The 13,327-nt window shown below is 43.5% G+C and overlaps 1 protein-coding gene across 3 annotated transcripts in view; it reads right to left on the bottom strand.

Annotated features, from left to right (window-relative positions):
- AFG1L (AFG1 like ATPase) overlaps positions 1-13,327 on the bottom strand; it is a 104,657-nt gene that overhangs the window by 89,818 nt on the left and 1,512 nt on the right. For 2 of the 3 annotated variants that reach the window (XM_060237885.1, XM_060237877.1), the window contains exons 2-4: positions 11,269-11,492; positions 2,297-2,348; positions 1,429-1,530 (exon numbers count right to left, since the gene is read on the bottom strand). In XM_060237885.1, coding sequence (XP_060093868.1) covers positions 1,429-1,530; positions 2,297-2,348; positions 11,269-11,492 — 378 coding nt within the window. The remainder of the gene's footprint in view (positions 1-1,428; positions 1,531-2,296; positions 2,349-11,268; positions 11,493-13,327) is intronic. The other variant, XM_060237894.1, reaches the window with a different exon arrangement.

Raw genomic sequence — 13,327 nt, 5'->3', positions numbered from 1 at the left:
CCCCCTTCAAATTATGCTATTCAAAAGCAGCTGCAAAGAGATCTCTTTTGGAAGGAGAAGCAGGGTGAGCGCATGCCCCACTGTTATCTGCTCCACTGCAGAGGCTTCTCCAGATGTCCACTCACTCATCCATCCATGCAAGCTGCCTGAACAGGAGGAATCACCTCTGCTGGCCTCTTTGGGATGCTGTGGCTTGCAAATTCAAGCCACAACATAGTCAGGGAACTCTGAGAGCAGGCAGCTTCTTTTTAAAGAGTGCAGTCCCCACACTTGGGGTGCCCCACATCTCCTTCCCAGGTTCAGCCTAGACTTTTGTAAGGCAGTCCTTTCTGCCACCCATGCCAGGAAGTTCCCAGGAAAGTTAAGGGGTCCTCACTTTTTAAGGTGCTCCTCTCTCACTCTTTTTCTTCTGCCTTTCCACCTGCACAAGCTGGAGACCGGCCTCTTCTGACCTCACACCCATGCTCCGGCCACTCCCGTTCCCCATTCCTGGTGGTCACTGTTTGCCTGTCCTGCCTATCATGACCTAGGGCCAGAGTCCTGGAAGTGAGTGGCTCTAAGGGGTGGAGGTGGGGTGGCAGGCAATGTTGCCTCTAAGCTGCAGACTATTGTGAGCAAAAATTCTATTTTGTAAGTTACTGGTATTAAAGTTGTGAGCTACTGGCATTAAAGTTGTGAGCTACTGCATAAATTATTGTGCTCTGGGGTCATTTTTCCTGAGCTAAGACACAAATGTGAGAGCCGGAGGCTAAAAAACTGTGAGCTAGCTCACGCTAACTCAGCTAAGAGGGAACAATGGTGGCAGGTAGAGCTGAGATGTCATAGGCCAGGGTCAGCAAGACAGGGTATGCCTAGAAAAGCTTCCAGCCAGAGGTGGAGCCCAGCAGGGCACTGGAGAAGCAGGAAAGATGAAGCTGAGCAAGCTTTGGCAGCCCTGCCCTCTGTTCCTTGCACTCAGAGGCAGCCTGGAAGGGCAAGGATGGGGGGGGGGGGAAGGGCAGAGGGGGGAAAGAAGAGAGCTCCACTTCAGGGTCAGATTAAAGCCCCAGGTGTGCCGGTTCTGGTCTGTGGGCCATAGGTTTGACAGCCCTGCTCCACACAAAGCAAAGTAGGTGTGACTATAAAACTGGTCCACTGCCTGAGATCTCAGAACAAATGAAGCTTGCATACTTCCTCAGCAGCTTGTAGAAGGAAGGACCACTTAAGACGGCTCTTTCCTAGGTGAAAGGGTACATCTTCCCAACAGTCTATTAACAACCCATTTCCTCTCAGCTTTTTATCTCAGCTCTCCCACCTGTGCCAACAGAACAATTCAAGAATAAAAACCAAACATGCAAGAGAGAGAGAGAGAGAAAGACTGATGTAATTAAGAACACAGAGCATTATATCCATACAACACTGCAATATATCAAAGAGATTTAAACTTACTTTTATGTACATCTAACATGAAGCCATGAAAATGGACTCTCTTTTTTCTTTCTACTTGTATATGAGAATAAAATATGTCCATCACCATTGTCTTTCCTGTGCCTTCAAATAAAAACACACACACCCAACAGGTTGTTAATCTGAAACACTATGTACTGATTACAATAATGACTGTTCATTAGCATTGAGCTAATGAAATCATAATTGTGATCTGAACAGTACAAAATCATTATCTTTGGAAAGCAAGACTTCAGATTACATGGATAGGAAAGTTCGCATTATCAGAATTGCAATCTGAACCTCATATATTATCAAACATAGCTGTTGCTTCCATTTGAAATAACTTCAGCGTTCTTCACAATGAATAAATGGGAAGTGCATCTTTTCTTCTTTCCTTTTTTTAAAAAAATACACCAACTGTAAGAACACCCTTCTGGATCAGATAAAAAAATCCATCTGGTCCAGCATTCCATTCCTAGCCTTAGCTACCCAGACACTTCTGGGGAACTCACAAAACAGCCAGCTAGCAGCCCTCGTCTCCACACTTACTCCAGTAATTGGTGTTTAGAGTTACAGTTCCCTTTGAACCAGGAGGTTCCTTTGTAATCTGTGTACCAAAAATGAAACTACATTAATATGGATAGATCCCGTTGTTCTTTGATCTCTGTCAATACCTAGATTTACCTTGCACCAAGATACAAATTAAGAAAGGAAGCATCTATTTATTTAGCCATATTATTTGTCATTAAAAATTAAAATGTGAAATTATATCCATTTATTAAATTTGAAGGAAATCTGCAAACATTAAGCTAGATAAACATTTAGATACAAGTTGGTTAAACACATTGGTTAAACATTTCAAACTTACCAACATCTCCATAGACATAAAGACCTTTTGAAGGTTTGTGTCTTGTAAATAACTACAGATGAAGAAGAAAAAAATATTATATCTAATTGTGTCCATACTAAAAAAGTCAAAAAAGAAAAAGAAACAACAAATGTGAATAGGCTTCCCAACCCTCCCGCCCTGGCGAGGGACCCCAGGATTTCCACCCTCTTCCCCCGCTCCTCAAAAAAACGGAAGCGGGGGGAGGGGGGGAAACGGCGCCGGGGAGCATGGCGAGCCGCCCGATCCTGGAGCGGGCAAGGCCGCCGCGCCGCTGCCACCCCCTCCCTGCCCACCGCAGCTGCTTCTCTGAGATGGGCCCAGGCTGAGCCCATCTTGGAGGAGCAGCCAAGAGGCAGCAGCAGTGCAGGCAAAACCAGCGAGGCAAAACCAGAGAAGGGGAGGGCGAGGCAGGCCAGGAGCATGGCGAGCCACAAATTCGGGCCCTTCTAGGACCCGGACTCGCGGCTCGCCACGCCCCTGGCCCGCCTCCACCCCCCCCCCGATTCCACCCCAGAGGTGGAGCAGGCGAGGCCGCCGCGCCGCTGCCGCCCCACTGCAGCTGCTCCTCCGAGATGGGCTCAGCCTGAGCCCATCTCGGAGGAGCAGCCACAGCGAGCGGAGAAGAGGCGGCAGCCGCGCAGCGGCGTCACCCGCTCCGAGATGGGGCGGCTCGCCATGCTCCCCGGCACCGTTCCCCCCTCCCCCTAGCTCCACCCTAGTGTCTCCTGGCTCCACCCCCAAAGTCCCCAGATATTTCTGGGATTGTACTTGGCAACCCTAAATGTGAATTCATAACAAAAGAAGAGCCAGCACAGTTTCATCAGCACAGTCAAGCTACTGAGTAAAAAGGCAAAACCCATATGCATTTAAACAGACAAATTTATTTATTTAATTCAATTTTTAGACCGCCTTTCCCATAGAACAGGCTCATGGCGGGTTATATTATAAAAACAATCAACAGCTTTAAAAAAACAATTTAAAAATATAAAATTACAGAGAACAATAGGTACTAAAATGGCAAATTCTGCCTCACAGACATGACCTATTGTCCAGGTCCAGCAGGTCTTATAGTACTGGGATGGAATGAAGGGGGGAAGCCGGTAACAAGTGACGTCCACTACTTCAACTACAAGCCTAGCGAAAGAGCTCTGTTTTACAGGCCCTGCAGAATTGAAGCAGATCCCACAGGGCCTGGATCTCCAGGGGGAGCTCATTCCACCAGGCAGGGGCCAGGGCTGAAAAGGCCCTGGCCCTCTCGAGGCTAGATGGACATCTCTGGGGACGAGTATCACCAGAAGTTGTTGGGCTGCTGATTGTAAAGACCTACAGGGCTTATACAGGGAGAGGCGGTCACATTGGTATGCTGGCCCCTGGCTGTTTAAGGCTTTAAATTTAAGTACCAACACCTTGAACTGGATCTGGTACTCAATAGGTAGCTAGTGCAGTTCACACAGCACAGGATGGATCCGTGTCCATATAAGTGACAATGTCAACATAAGTGCAGCAGCGTTCTGCATCAGCTGGAGTTTCTGGAGGAGGGTCAAGGGCAGCCCCACGTAGAGAGAGTTACAATAATCTAGCCTGGAAGTGACCATCTGTGGCCAGGTCGTGGGGGGCGACATACGGGACCAACTGTCTGACCTGCCTCAGATGGAAAAAGGCCGATCTGGCAGTGGTGGTAACCTGGGCCTCCATAGTCAGAGAGGCATCCAGGAATACCCCCAAGCTCTTCACCCTCAATGTGGGCTTCAATGCTGCTCCATCAAAGGATGGAAGCCTGATCTCTGATCCCAGCCCCCTGTAACCTAGGTACAGGACCTCTGTCTTTGATGGATTCAATTTCAGCCAGCTCTGTTGCAACCAACCAGCCACAGCTTGCAATGCCCTACCCAGTTCCTCTGGGGCTGAATCCAGGCGGCCATCCATCAGCAGAAAGAGCTGGGTGTCATCTGCATATTGACGACACCCTAACCCATACCTCAGGATAATCTGGGCAAGGGGACGCATGTAGATGTTAAATAACATCAGGGGAAAAATTGCTCCCTGCGGCACACCATATTGTAGTGGGTGCCGCTGGGATAGTTCGCCCCCAAGAGCCACCCTTTGTCCCCAACCTTGGAGAAAGAATACCAGCCATTGTAGGGTCAGCCCCCATATCCCTGCACATATACACAACAATGGAAAAATGAAATGATAAATTATATATATAAACATTGTTTAAATATGATAGAAGACCCATTATAGATAAAGTCCTTATTGCTACATGTTGAGCATTATAGAAAACAAATGTGCAGTAGAATTCCTCCTCGGTTCATGAAACAGATGCAAAAACAAGAGACCTGCAAGGACTTGTGGGAGACATTTCATTTTCCTCTCCCCCATTATTTCCTCTTTCCCTTTCCTGAAAGCTCCACAGAATCTCCCCTTTCCTTGCTTCCTTCTCTCCTTTGCACTCACCAGCCAACTTACCTTTATCTGCCCCCTTGTCTTCAGCTTTTCCTCCTTCCTTCCCATGGCAGCCTTTCCCCAGGTAAAATCTAGCCCAGTTCATAATCTCCCAGATCGTAATTTGAAAATCTAACCACTATACCATACTGACTTTTGTGGGGTGATTACTGTTGAACATTAGCAAGCAGCCAGTCCTAGGTGAGTCAGGCAAGTTGTGCGGTAGCAAGCTGTGTGAAGCAAGTTGCCTGGGTTGCTGCTGGGCCCAGCCCCAAGAAGTTCTCCTACAAAGGCCAAAATAGCCCTGGAAAGGGCCCTGATCCTCAGCTCTGCCTTTTATTGACAGAAACCAAGCCTTGAAGCCTGGCAACACTATAGTGGTTGTAGGGCTGCCAGGTCCCCCCAGCCACCTGCAGGGGATGAGGAGGTAGGGTTGCCAGATCTTGGTTAGGAAACTCCTGGAGATTTGGGGATGGAGCATGGGGAGGACAAAGACCTCAGGTGGAAATTACCTCCCCCGCCCCCCCAAAAAGACAGGGAAGAACTCCAGAAATTAACTCCATGTGCCTACATGACCCTAAAGTGACATAGGCACATCAGGGATGTCATGAGATCACATTCTGGTTTTTGGGCAAAACTAATTCTACCATAGAGTTTTTGCCCCAAAACCAGAATGCTTCCTCCCAACATGCCTACATCACTTTTAGGCCACATAGGTACATCATGTTATTTTCTGGTGTTCCTCCCCACTCCTGGTAAGTTCACTCTCCAATCCCTGCTGGTTGGTCCAAGGGACCTGGCAACCCTAAGTCCACTCTCCAAAGCATCTATTTTCTCCAGGTGAACTGATCTCTGTAGTCTGGAGACGAGCTGTAATTCTGGGGGATCCCCAGGCCCCATTTGGAGGCTGGCATTCCTATGTGGTTGCCTAGCAAAAATCACTGGGGACATTTATTTCTTAAAGCTACAGGCATTACTTCTATCATTTGTGGGAGTTTTAACCCCCCCCCCCCCGGTATTTTTTAGTTTTCAGATTTTTCTGCAAACCTGGGACTTTTCTCATATTTGAAGAAAGTTTTGTCTTGTCAAGGCATTTTATCCAAGAGTAACTATAAAGCATTACAATGACTGTAGCAGCACCATTCAGTCTCCCCCCCCACTCAACTATTGTGAGATGGATAAAACCAGAACATACTTATTTTACATTGCTCATTTGAGGAAAGGGAGAATTAAAACTATATATTCTGTAAAGGAAATAATAGTGCAACATTTACAAATATCTAAAATTAGTATTCAAGCCATAATTATTTTTAAAAATACAGTGCAAGAGCTGATTTTATGTCTCAAATTGGCTCTTGCTTTAAACTTTGGCAGGAAATTACACTCATTGCTTGGAAGTGTTTAAGGCAGATGACATCCTGAAAGTATCAGGCAATGAAGTGAATGCTGGATTTGGATGAAGCCTAGTTTCAGATCTCTACTTTGTCAGGAAACTTACTAGACAACACTGAGAACGCATGTTAGTTTACTTCCATTGGAACGTAATGGAAGTAAACTAACATGCAACCAAGTGTTCTGAAACAGCACTGATGGAGACATAAAAATTCCTGTCAACAAAACCCCCCTTAAAAATGGGCCTTAATGTGCACCGCTAGATATTCCCATAATATTCCACTTCTAGGTAAACCAGCCTCTTTGGTGGTTAAAATATTTTGATTGATATTTGATCCACAGGGATTACAGTGCCTTTATTTTACAGCTCCACAATTTACCTACATTTTCTAGTAGTCAACCTGTTACCAAACACATTAGATCACAGTTCAAAGGATTTAGAAATAAAATTACAGACATCTATTTAAAAGTTGGCAGACCATAAAGAATCATAGGTAGGACTGACAGACCCCTACCGGGGGAGTCCTCACTTTTGTGAGGTGCTTCCCCACTACTGGCCAGCTGGCATGAAGGAAACATTCCACCCCAACTGGCCTGAAAGGGGAAATGATGGCATCACCTGGAAGTGACATCATGACATTGCTGCCATCATGTAGCGACACTTGATTCTTTGGGCAAAACTCTATAGTGAAATCAGCTACAAACCATAGTTTAGTTACAAACCATAGTTTTGCTAACAAACTAAAGTGTCACCCCTCAACATCAGTGACGTGATGACATCACTTCTGGTTGATGTCATCATCCTATATGCATCTCGGAGAGAACCAAGGATCCCCTTGATGGCTGCGGGTAGGACCTGGCAACCCTAATCATAAGCATTGGTTAAATAATTAAGAAACCATCAACTGACCTGAATTGCCCCCTCCAGAACTTCGGGGCTGGACCAATTACCAACCCACTTCCCACTTTTGTTCTTTTTTATTTTTTAATTTAACTGGCTCAACTACGCTTAACATTCCATGCCCCTTAGAGTTAAAAAAACACACACTCAGTTCTGATCAAGCTATTTGGGAAAGGATTTCCCTTTTCAGTTTTTTAAATTGCAAAGCAATTTTTTTGCATATCTGGAAGACCCCTACTAAGAGTGACATAATAAAAGGCAATTTTGATCATCAATATCGTTAGTAAAACTCAGAAATAGGGGGCCTGTGCAGTATAACCCCCCAAAATAAAATCTAAAATACATCGATACAGTATATACTTTACAACAAAAAAGTCTGACATGCTGTCCCTGGACTTGGAGTCATACCACTTCTGCCGATGTTGTGCTCTTCCCATGTTGTCTGCAGCGGCCGTCCTTACCTCCTGAAGATGTTGTTGTAGCTCTTGTAGATAGGTGATGACATCTGTCTCCTGGATGTCTTCGTGCCCGGACCACGCCTCCTTCAAACATCAAGGGGTCCTCTGGCTTGTCTCCCATAGAGTAGCTCGAATGGGCTGAACCTGGAACTTTCTTGGGGTACCTCCCTGTACCCAAAGAGCAGGTGTTGCAAACGCTGGTCCCAATCGTTGGGATGTTTGTAGGCATATGTTTTTAACATATGATTCAAGGTCCCGTTGAATCTTTCATTCAATCCGTTGGCTTGAGGATGGTATGCAGTTGTTGTTACATGACAGATTCCACAAGCTCTCATTAACTCTTGCATTACGTTCGACATGAACGATGTGCCTAAATCAGTAACCATTTCTTTTGGAAAACCAAGCCATGCTTCTGGGAACTTGGTAGCATAATCCACAATGGTGAGGATATACTTGTTCCCTCTCCTGGTGACTCTTGAGATAGGACCAACAATGTCCACTCCTATCTTCTCAAAGGCTTCCGATACTATAGGGACTGGCTGTAGTAATCCTTTTGTCTTATCTAGGGCCTTCCCTACCATTTGGCAGGCCTGACAAGACTTACAAAAAGCCCTAATGTCTCTTCCCATATTTGGCCAAAAACACTTGCATCCTATATTTTCTTGGAATGACTGTTTCTTTCTCTCCCAGACCACATTATGTTTTCTCCTTAAAGCAACCTGATACAGTTTTTGGTCGATTACTTTAAATTGGCAAGGCTTTTCTACTGTGATTTCTTGATTACTCACATCAGCTCTCGGCCACAGTTCTTGTAAGCTGTCATCATGCTGCTGCTCACCGAGAAACTATGCTGCCTGTACGTTCTGCAACAATGTTTCCTCTTCCTCTAGTTGCTGCTCAGATTCATCAGCTGGTTGTTCTGGTCTGCTTCTTGCAACAATATTGGTGGAGATAGCTTGCTGCTGTTTTATCTCTGAAGCTAAATCATTCCCCACCAAAAGCGATGTTCCAAAGTCATTGAGAACTCCCATTATCCACTTGCCTTGGAATTCTCTATATTTTATAGGAATCTCTGCCAGGGCCACCTCAAATGCAGGTCCTCTAATGCCTTTAATAGTGTAGGATTTTCCTGGCAAATATTGATGACGTTGCACTAATCCTGGCTGGATCAGAGAAACCTGTGCCCCTGTATCTCTGTAAGCTTCTACTTCCTTGTCATTCACTGTTACAGTCTTAATATATTCCTCACTCAAGCCTTCTTGTACTCTCCACACTTGCAAAACACTATTAGGTCTTTCTTGTGGTGCGTTCTCTGTAAGTGAGGGTGTTTTATCTGACTCTTGATTTATACACTTCACCACTTTGACAGTTTTAGGTGGTGGTGTCTTTTTCCCTTTCTCCATCTTTGGGCACGCTCTAATATAATGCCCTATCTCCCCACAGTGGAAACAGGTAGCCTCCCCTTTTCTGTATGGAGGAGGACTGGACCGCTTTTCAGGGTTGTTGTTCCCATGCCCAGACTTTTCTGAAGGGTTCCAGACTCTGGCTTTTTTCATAGGAGCAGTCCACATAGATCTCCCTAAGTCTGATTCTATTTCATCAAGGATAACAGCAGCTTCTTCCACAGTTTTTAATTTTTTGTGCCTCAGAATCCATCTATACTGAGATGGGACTTGGCTGTAAAACTGTTCCAAGCCAATTAGATTTTTCAAATCTTCCATGGTGGTGACTTTACTTCCCTCAATCCACCTATTCAGGACTCTGTCTAAACGACATCCTAACTGGGAATATGTTTCTCCAGGCTTTCTCTTAATGTCTCTGAATGTTTTCCTGCTTTGGTCAGCAGTTAAACCAAAACGGACTCTAACTCTCTCCTTATATAGCTGGTAGTCAAAGGTCTCCTCATCTCTTAATTCTGAGTAAATTTCTCTTAGCCCCCCACAAATCTGTGGTCTTAAATACATCATCCTGTCCTCATCAGCTACTTTCAAATCCTTATAGGTTCTTTCAAAACTACAGGTGAACCAATTGCATGAATACATGAGGCTGAGCCAGACCACTGGGCTATATCAAGGTTAATACTGTCTACTTTTCCTGACTGTGGCTTTCCAAGGGTCTTGGCCAGATGTCTTTTGCATCATCTCTTATCTGATCCTTTTAGCCTGAGATGCCACTGAGTGAGCCTTCAGCATGTAAAGCACATGTACTACTGCTTAGCCAAGGCCCTTCCATCAAATACAGTACAATAAATATATTGTACAGACTGGTAGGAGTATTACTGACACAATCTGCTATTTCAACCCCTTTAGAACAACATGTATTATCATCTAACTGGCCCACTATCCTGTCTCTGACTATGAAGAACTGCTACTCAAGTATTATGCGTAAGTCTCCAATGATAAATATCCAATATCTCCAAGTACAATGATCTCAAGTAACAAAGATGAACTCTTACCAATTCCCCACTAGGCTTGTTCCAGTGTCGGAGCTCTTTCCCCCCCTGCGCTTCCATTCGATTTTGCACAAGCTGCCACGGGGCTGCAATTTGCCTCACCTCTTTCCCGCAGCAAGCAAGATCCTCTGAAAACCAGTTTCTGCTTGCTGCAGGAAATAGGCAAGGCGAGTTGCAGCCCTGCAGCAGCTTGTGCAAAATCAGACGGAAGAGCCAGGGGAAAAGCACTCTGACACCAGAACAAGCCTAGTGGGGAATCGGTCTCAGTTTTGGACAGCAGATGAAAACCACTGCTGGACTCTGATGTGATGCCAGACAACAATTTATAACCATCAACTCTCTCTATAACTTTGTTAAATGTACTTGATCTCATTATTTTGCCAATAGTCCTATATATCATTTCTGTTTTATTATTCTCCTATCTGTTCCTGTATGCTAATAGTTAACTGCAAGTACATGGCTATTGTCATCCATAGAATCCTTAGTGTTTGCCTCTTTCTAACTCAGCACTCTGGTGGCAGTTCTCCAGAATTTCAGGTACCAAATGCTATTTGAGCAAGAGCTGTAAAATGGAATAGTCCATTTTCCATAACCCAGTACCGTTTACAGTCTGACTCTGCCATCTTCTGGCAAAATGTTCATTGTAGGGCCAGACTACCTTGCCACTATTAAAGAAGAAATAATCTGATTATTCTAGCATAAAGAAGTGATTGTTGCAGTAATTTTGTTGAGCACTTATAAACTAAGCAAAGACAATAGCATCTGCTCATTGACAACCAAATGGAATTTGAAAACAGGAGGGGAAGATTTTTCTATAATTTGCTAATCCTCAGTTTGCACTGGAGCTTCAAAATAGAGCATGTAAAACTCCCATTAAAGCAAAGGGTCTCCTTTCATTTTGCTCACATGTTTCTGCTGACCTTGTGAAGCTTCACCTATTGAAATCAGCAGAAGAAATGTTCTTATAGCTGTGCTCAATCAGAGCACACAGATAAATCTGGGTCAAACACCTTGCCTATTATTAATACCTAAATAAATATCTAATTTTATATGGAAATAAACCTCAAAAAAGCTGCTGATTCAGGCCGCCAAAGCATATTGACAGTTTTGGAAATGAGATACCATGGCTCAAAAGCCAAGCTCATTCCTACTACTGAGCTTACTTAACCCATTTCTCATGTGACTATTTCTTCAAAACTGTTCTTAAATAGTATAACAACGTGGTCATGAGTAAGAAAAGAAACCTAACTTGAATGTTAAAGAAATACAATGATGCCTAATAATGATGACAATAGAGCCTTACCTTTGATAAGAGGTGTTTTGAACTGATACTGTAGCCTTTAAGGCTTTCGTGTAGCTTCTGTAGGCACTGTATGACTTTCTGCTGTTGGTCATCATTCTTCAGTTCTTCTGTTTTGACCAGAAAGTCATAATGTTCTAAAGGTCCATTGCAAACCAACAATGCCTTAGAATTAGCATCTGCTAGAGTGCTACTGGTTCCTTTCTCAGCTGCCTGAACTGCGTAAGCTGTAAAATATGGGGGTTATTTGTCAGTCTGAAAAAGTGCCATGTTCTTACACAGTGTCATCAACAACAGTAACACTGCCTTTGCTGGAGTAGATTTCTGCCTGATGATTTAAAGCAATGATGATGCAGGCAACAATTAGCCTAAACAAGGACAAGTTGTGACCCACCAATCCTAATGTAGCTCATTAGATACTCAATAAAGCTTCTTTTCTCACTTCCTACTTAAGACTACAAAAACACTTGTCAGATTCTGCCATTTCATAATTAATAGCTAGTGGGCTGTGCCTGGGTTGATGGGTTACAGCTTATACACTGCGGCCTTGTTCATATCAGCATATTCACTACAGGCATTAAATGTTACTTTGCATCACAGGATTTTCTACATGGGGAATTTATTTTTGGTGGCAACCACAGAGAAAAGCATATAAATTAGCTGTAATTTATATTATGAGAGATAATAATTACCCCACAACTTTCCTTCACAGCTTGCTCTCCACTGAATATTTCTACAATTAAGAAAGCTTACATGAATTCTAACTTATCTAGTATTCAGTTAATAATGTAAACAATTGTTTGGTGTAGTGGTTAACTGTACAGACCCTTTTCCGGGAGATGCACCTGCTGGTGTGGCCTTTAGTTAGCCACAAGAGAAGGGAAAGGAGATTGTAGGTCACTCTGAGACTTCTTCTGGTAGTGAAGGGCAGGGTATAAATCCAATCTGTTCTTCTTCTGTTGTATTTTAAATTTGTAAGTACAGCCCCCTCTTGCTCATCTTATCTCTCCTTATCCTAGGATGATCTTACTAGACTTTTTGTTTTGCTTATATCTGTAGTTTAGCTACAGAAGTGAAACTAACAGAACTGTAATTTTCCAAGTTCATACTTCTAGTACAGGGATGGCCAAACTGCAGCTCCGAGGCCACATGTGGCTCTTTCAACACATATTGTGCGTTTCTCAAAGCCCCCACTGCCCATCCACCAACTTGGAAAAGGCATTTCTCTCTTTAAATCACTTCTCCAAGCCAGCAGGCCACTGCCTGCCTGCCTTCCTTCCTGTCTTGTGGCTCTCAAACATCTGATGTTTATTCTATGTGGTTCTTACATTAAGCAAGTTTGACCACCCCTCTTCCAGTATGTTCTTCTCGCTCACCGTCAATATCTCACAACTCAAGTTTTTAATATTTACCATTTAATATATTCGATGACAATTTACTATTTATGATATAAAAAACCAAAGATCAGGCTAATAACTTCAAACCTTTCCATTTGGATAATTCAGGTAATACCCTGTCACTTAACTTTTATACTATATACCAAACCTACTTGCCAATTTTAAATAAGACTATGTAAATGTGCATAATTGCTCAGAAGCATAAATACAATCTTTTTACTTGTGCTGTTTCTAATTTAAAAGGTTATATTAACAATGCGAATGTAAGCTAACTGAACTGATTAACATTGGTTAAAATATTTTTGATTGCCAAGTGAAGATTTATTGCTTTACATCAATCCATCATTAATCTAGTCATGTGGGTTTTGGGGAGGGGGGGAGGGAGGAGGGAGAAAAAATATGAAGACATGTTTCAGAAGACTGGGATTCATAAAAACCATATACTGTAAAAATGTTCATCCATATTTGTGACAAACAATTCTTTCATAAGCATAGAGAGTTGAAAGCAAATTTCTAATTCCATTTAGTTTCTTTCCATGGGGAGGGGTACCCAGAAGCAATTACCTTGTGCCTTGGGCAATATCTGGATCTGGCCACTCTTTTGTCAAAGCATACTAGATGAGGCACCATTACTCTAATCTGCTATGAACACACTTATTTTCATG

Source organism: Heteronotia binoei, chromosome 1 (genome assembly GCF_032191835.1).
Source record: "Heteronotia binoei isolate CCM8104 ecotype False Entrance Well chromosome 1, APGP_CSIRO_Hbin_v1, whole genome shotgun sequence".
NCBI lineage: Eukaryota > Metazoa > Chordata > Lepidosauria > Squamata > Gekkonidae > Heteronotia > Heteronotia binoei.
This window is presented reverse-complemented; position numbering and strand designations above follow the sequence as displayed.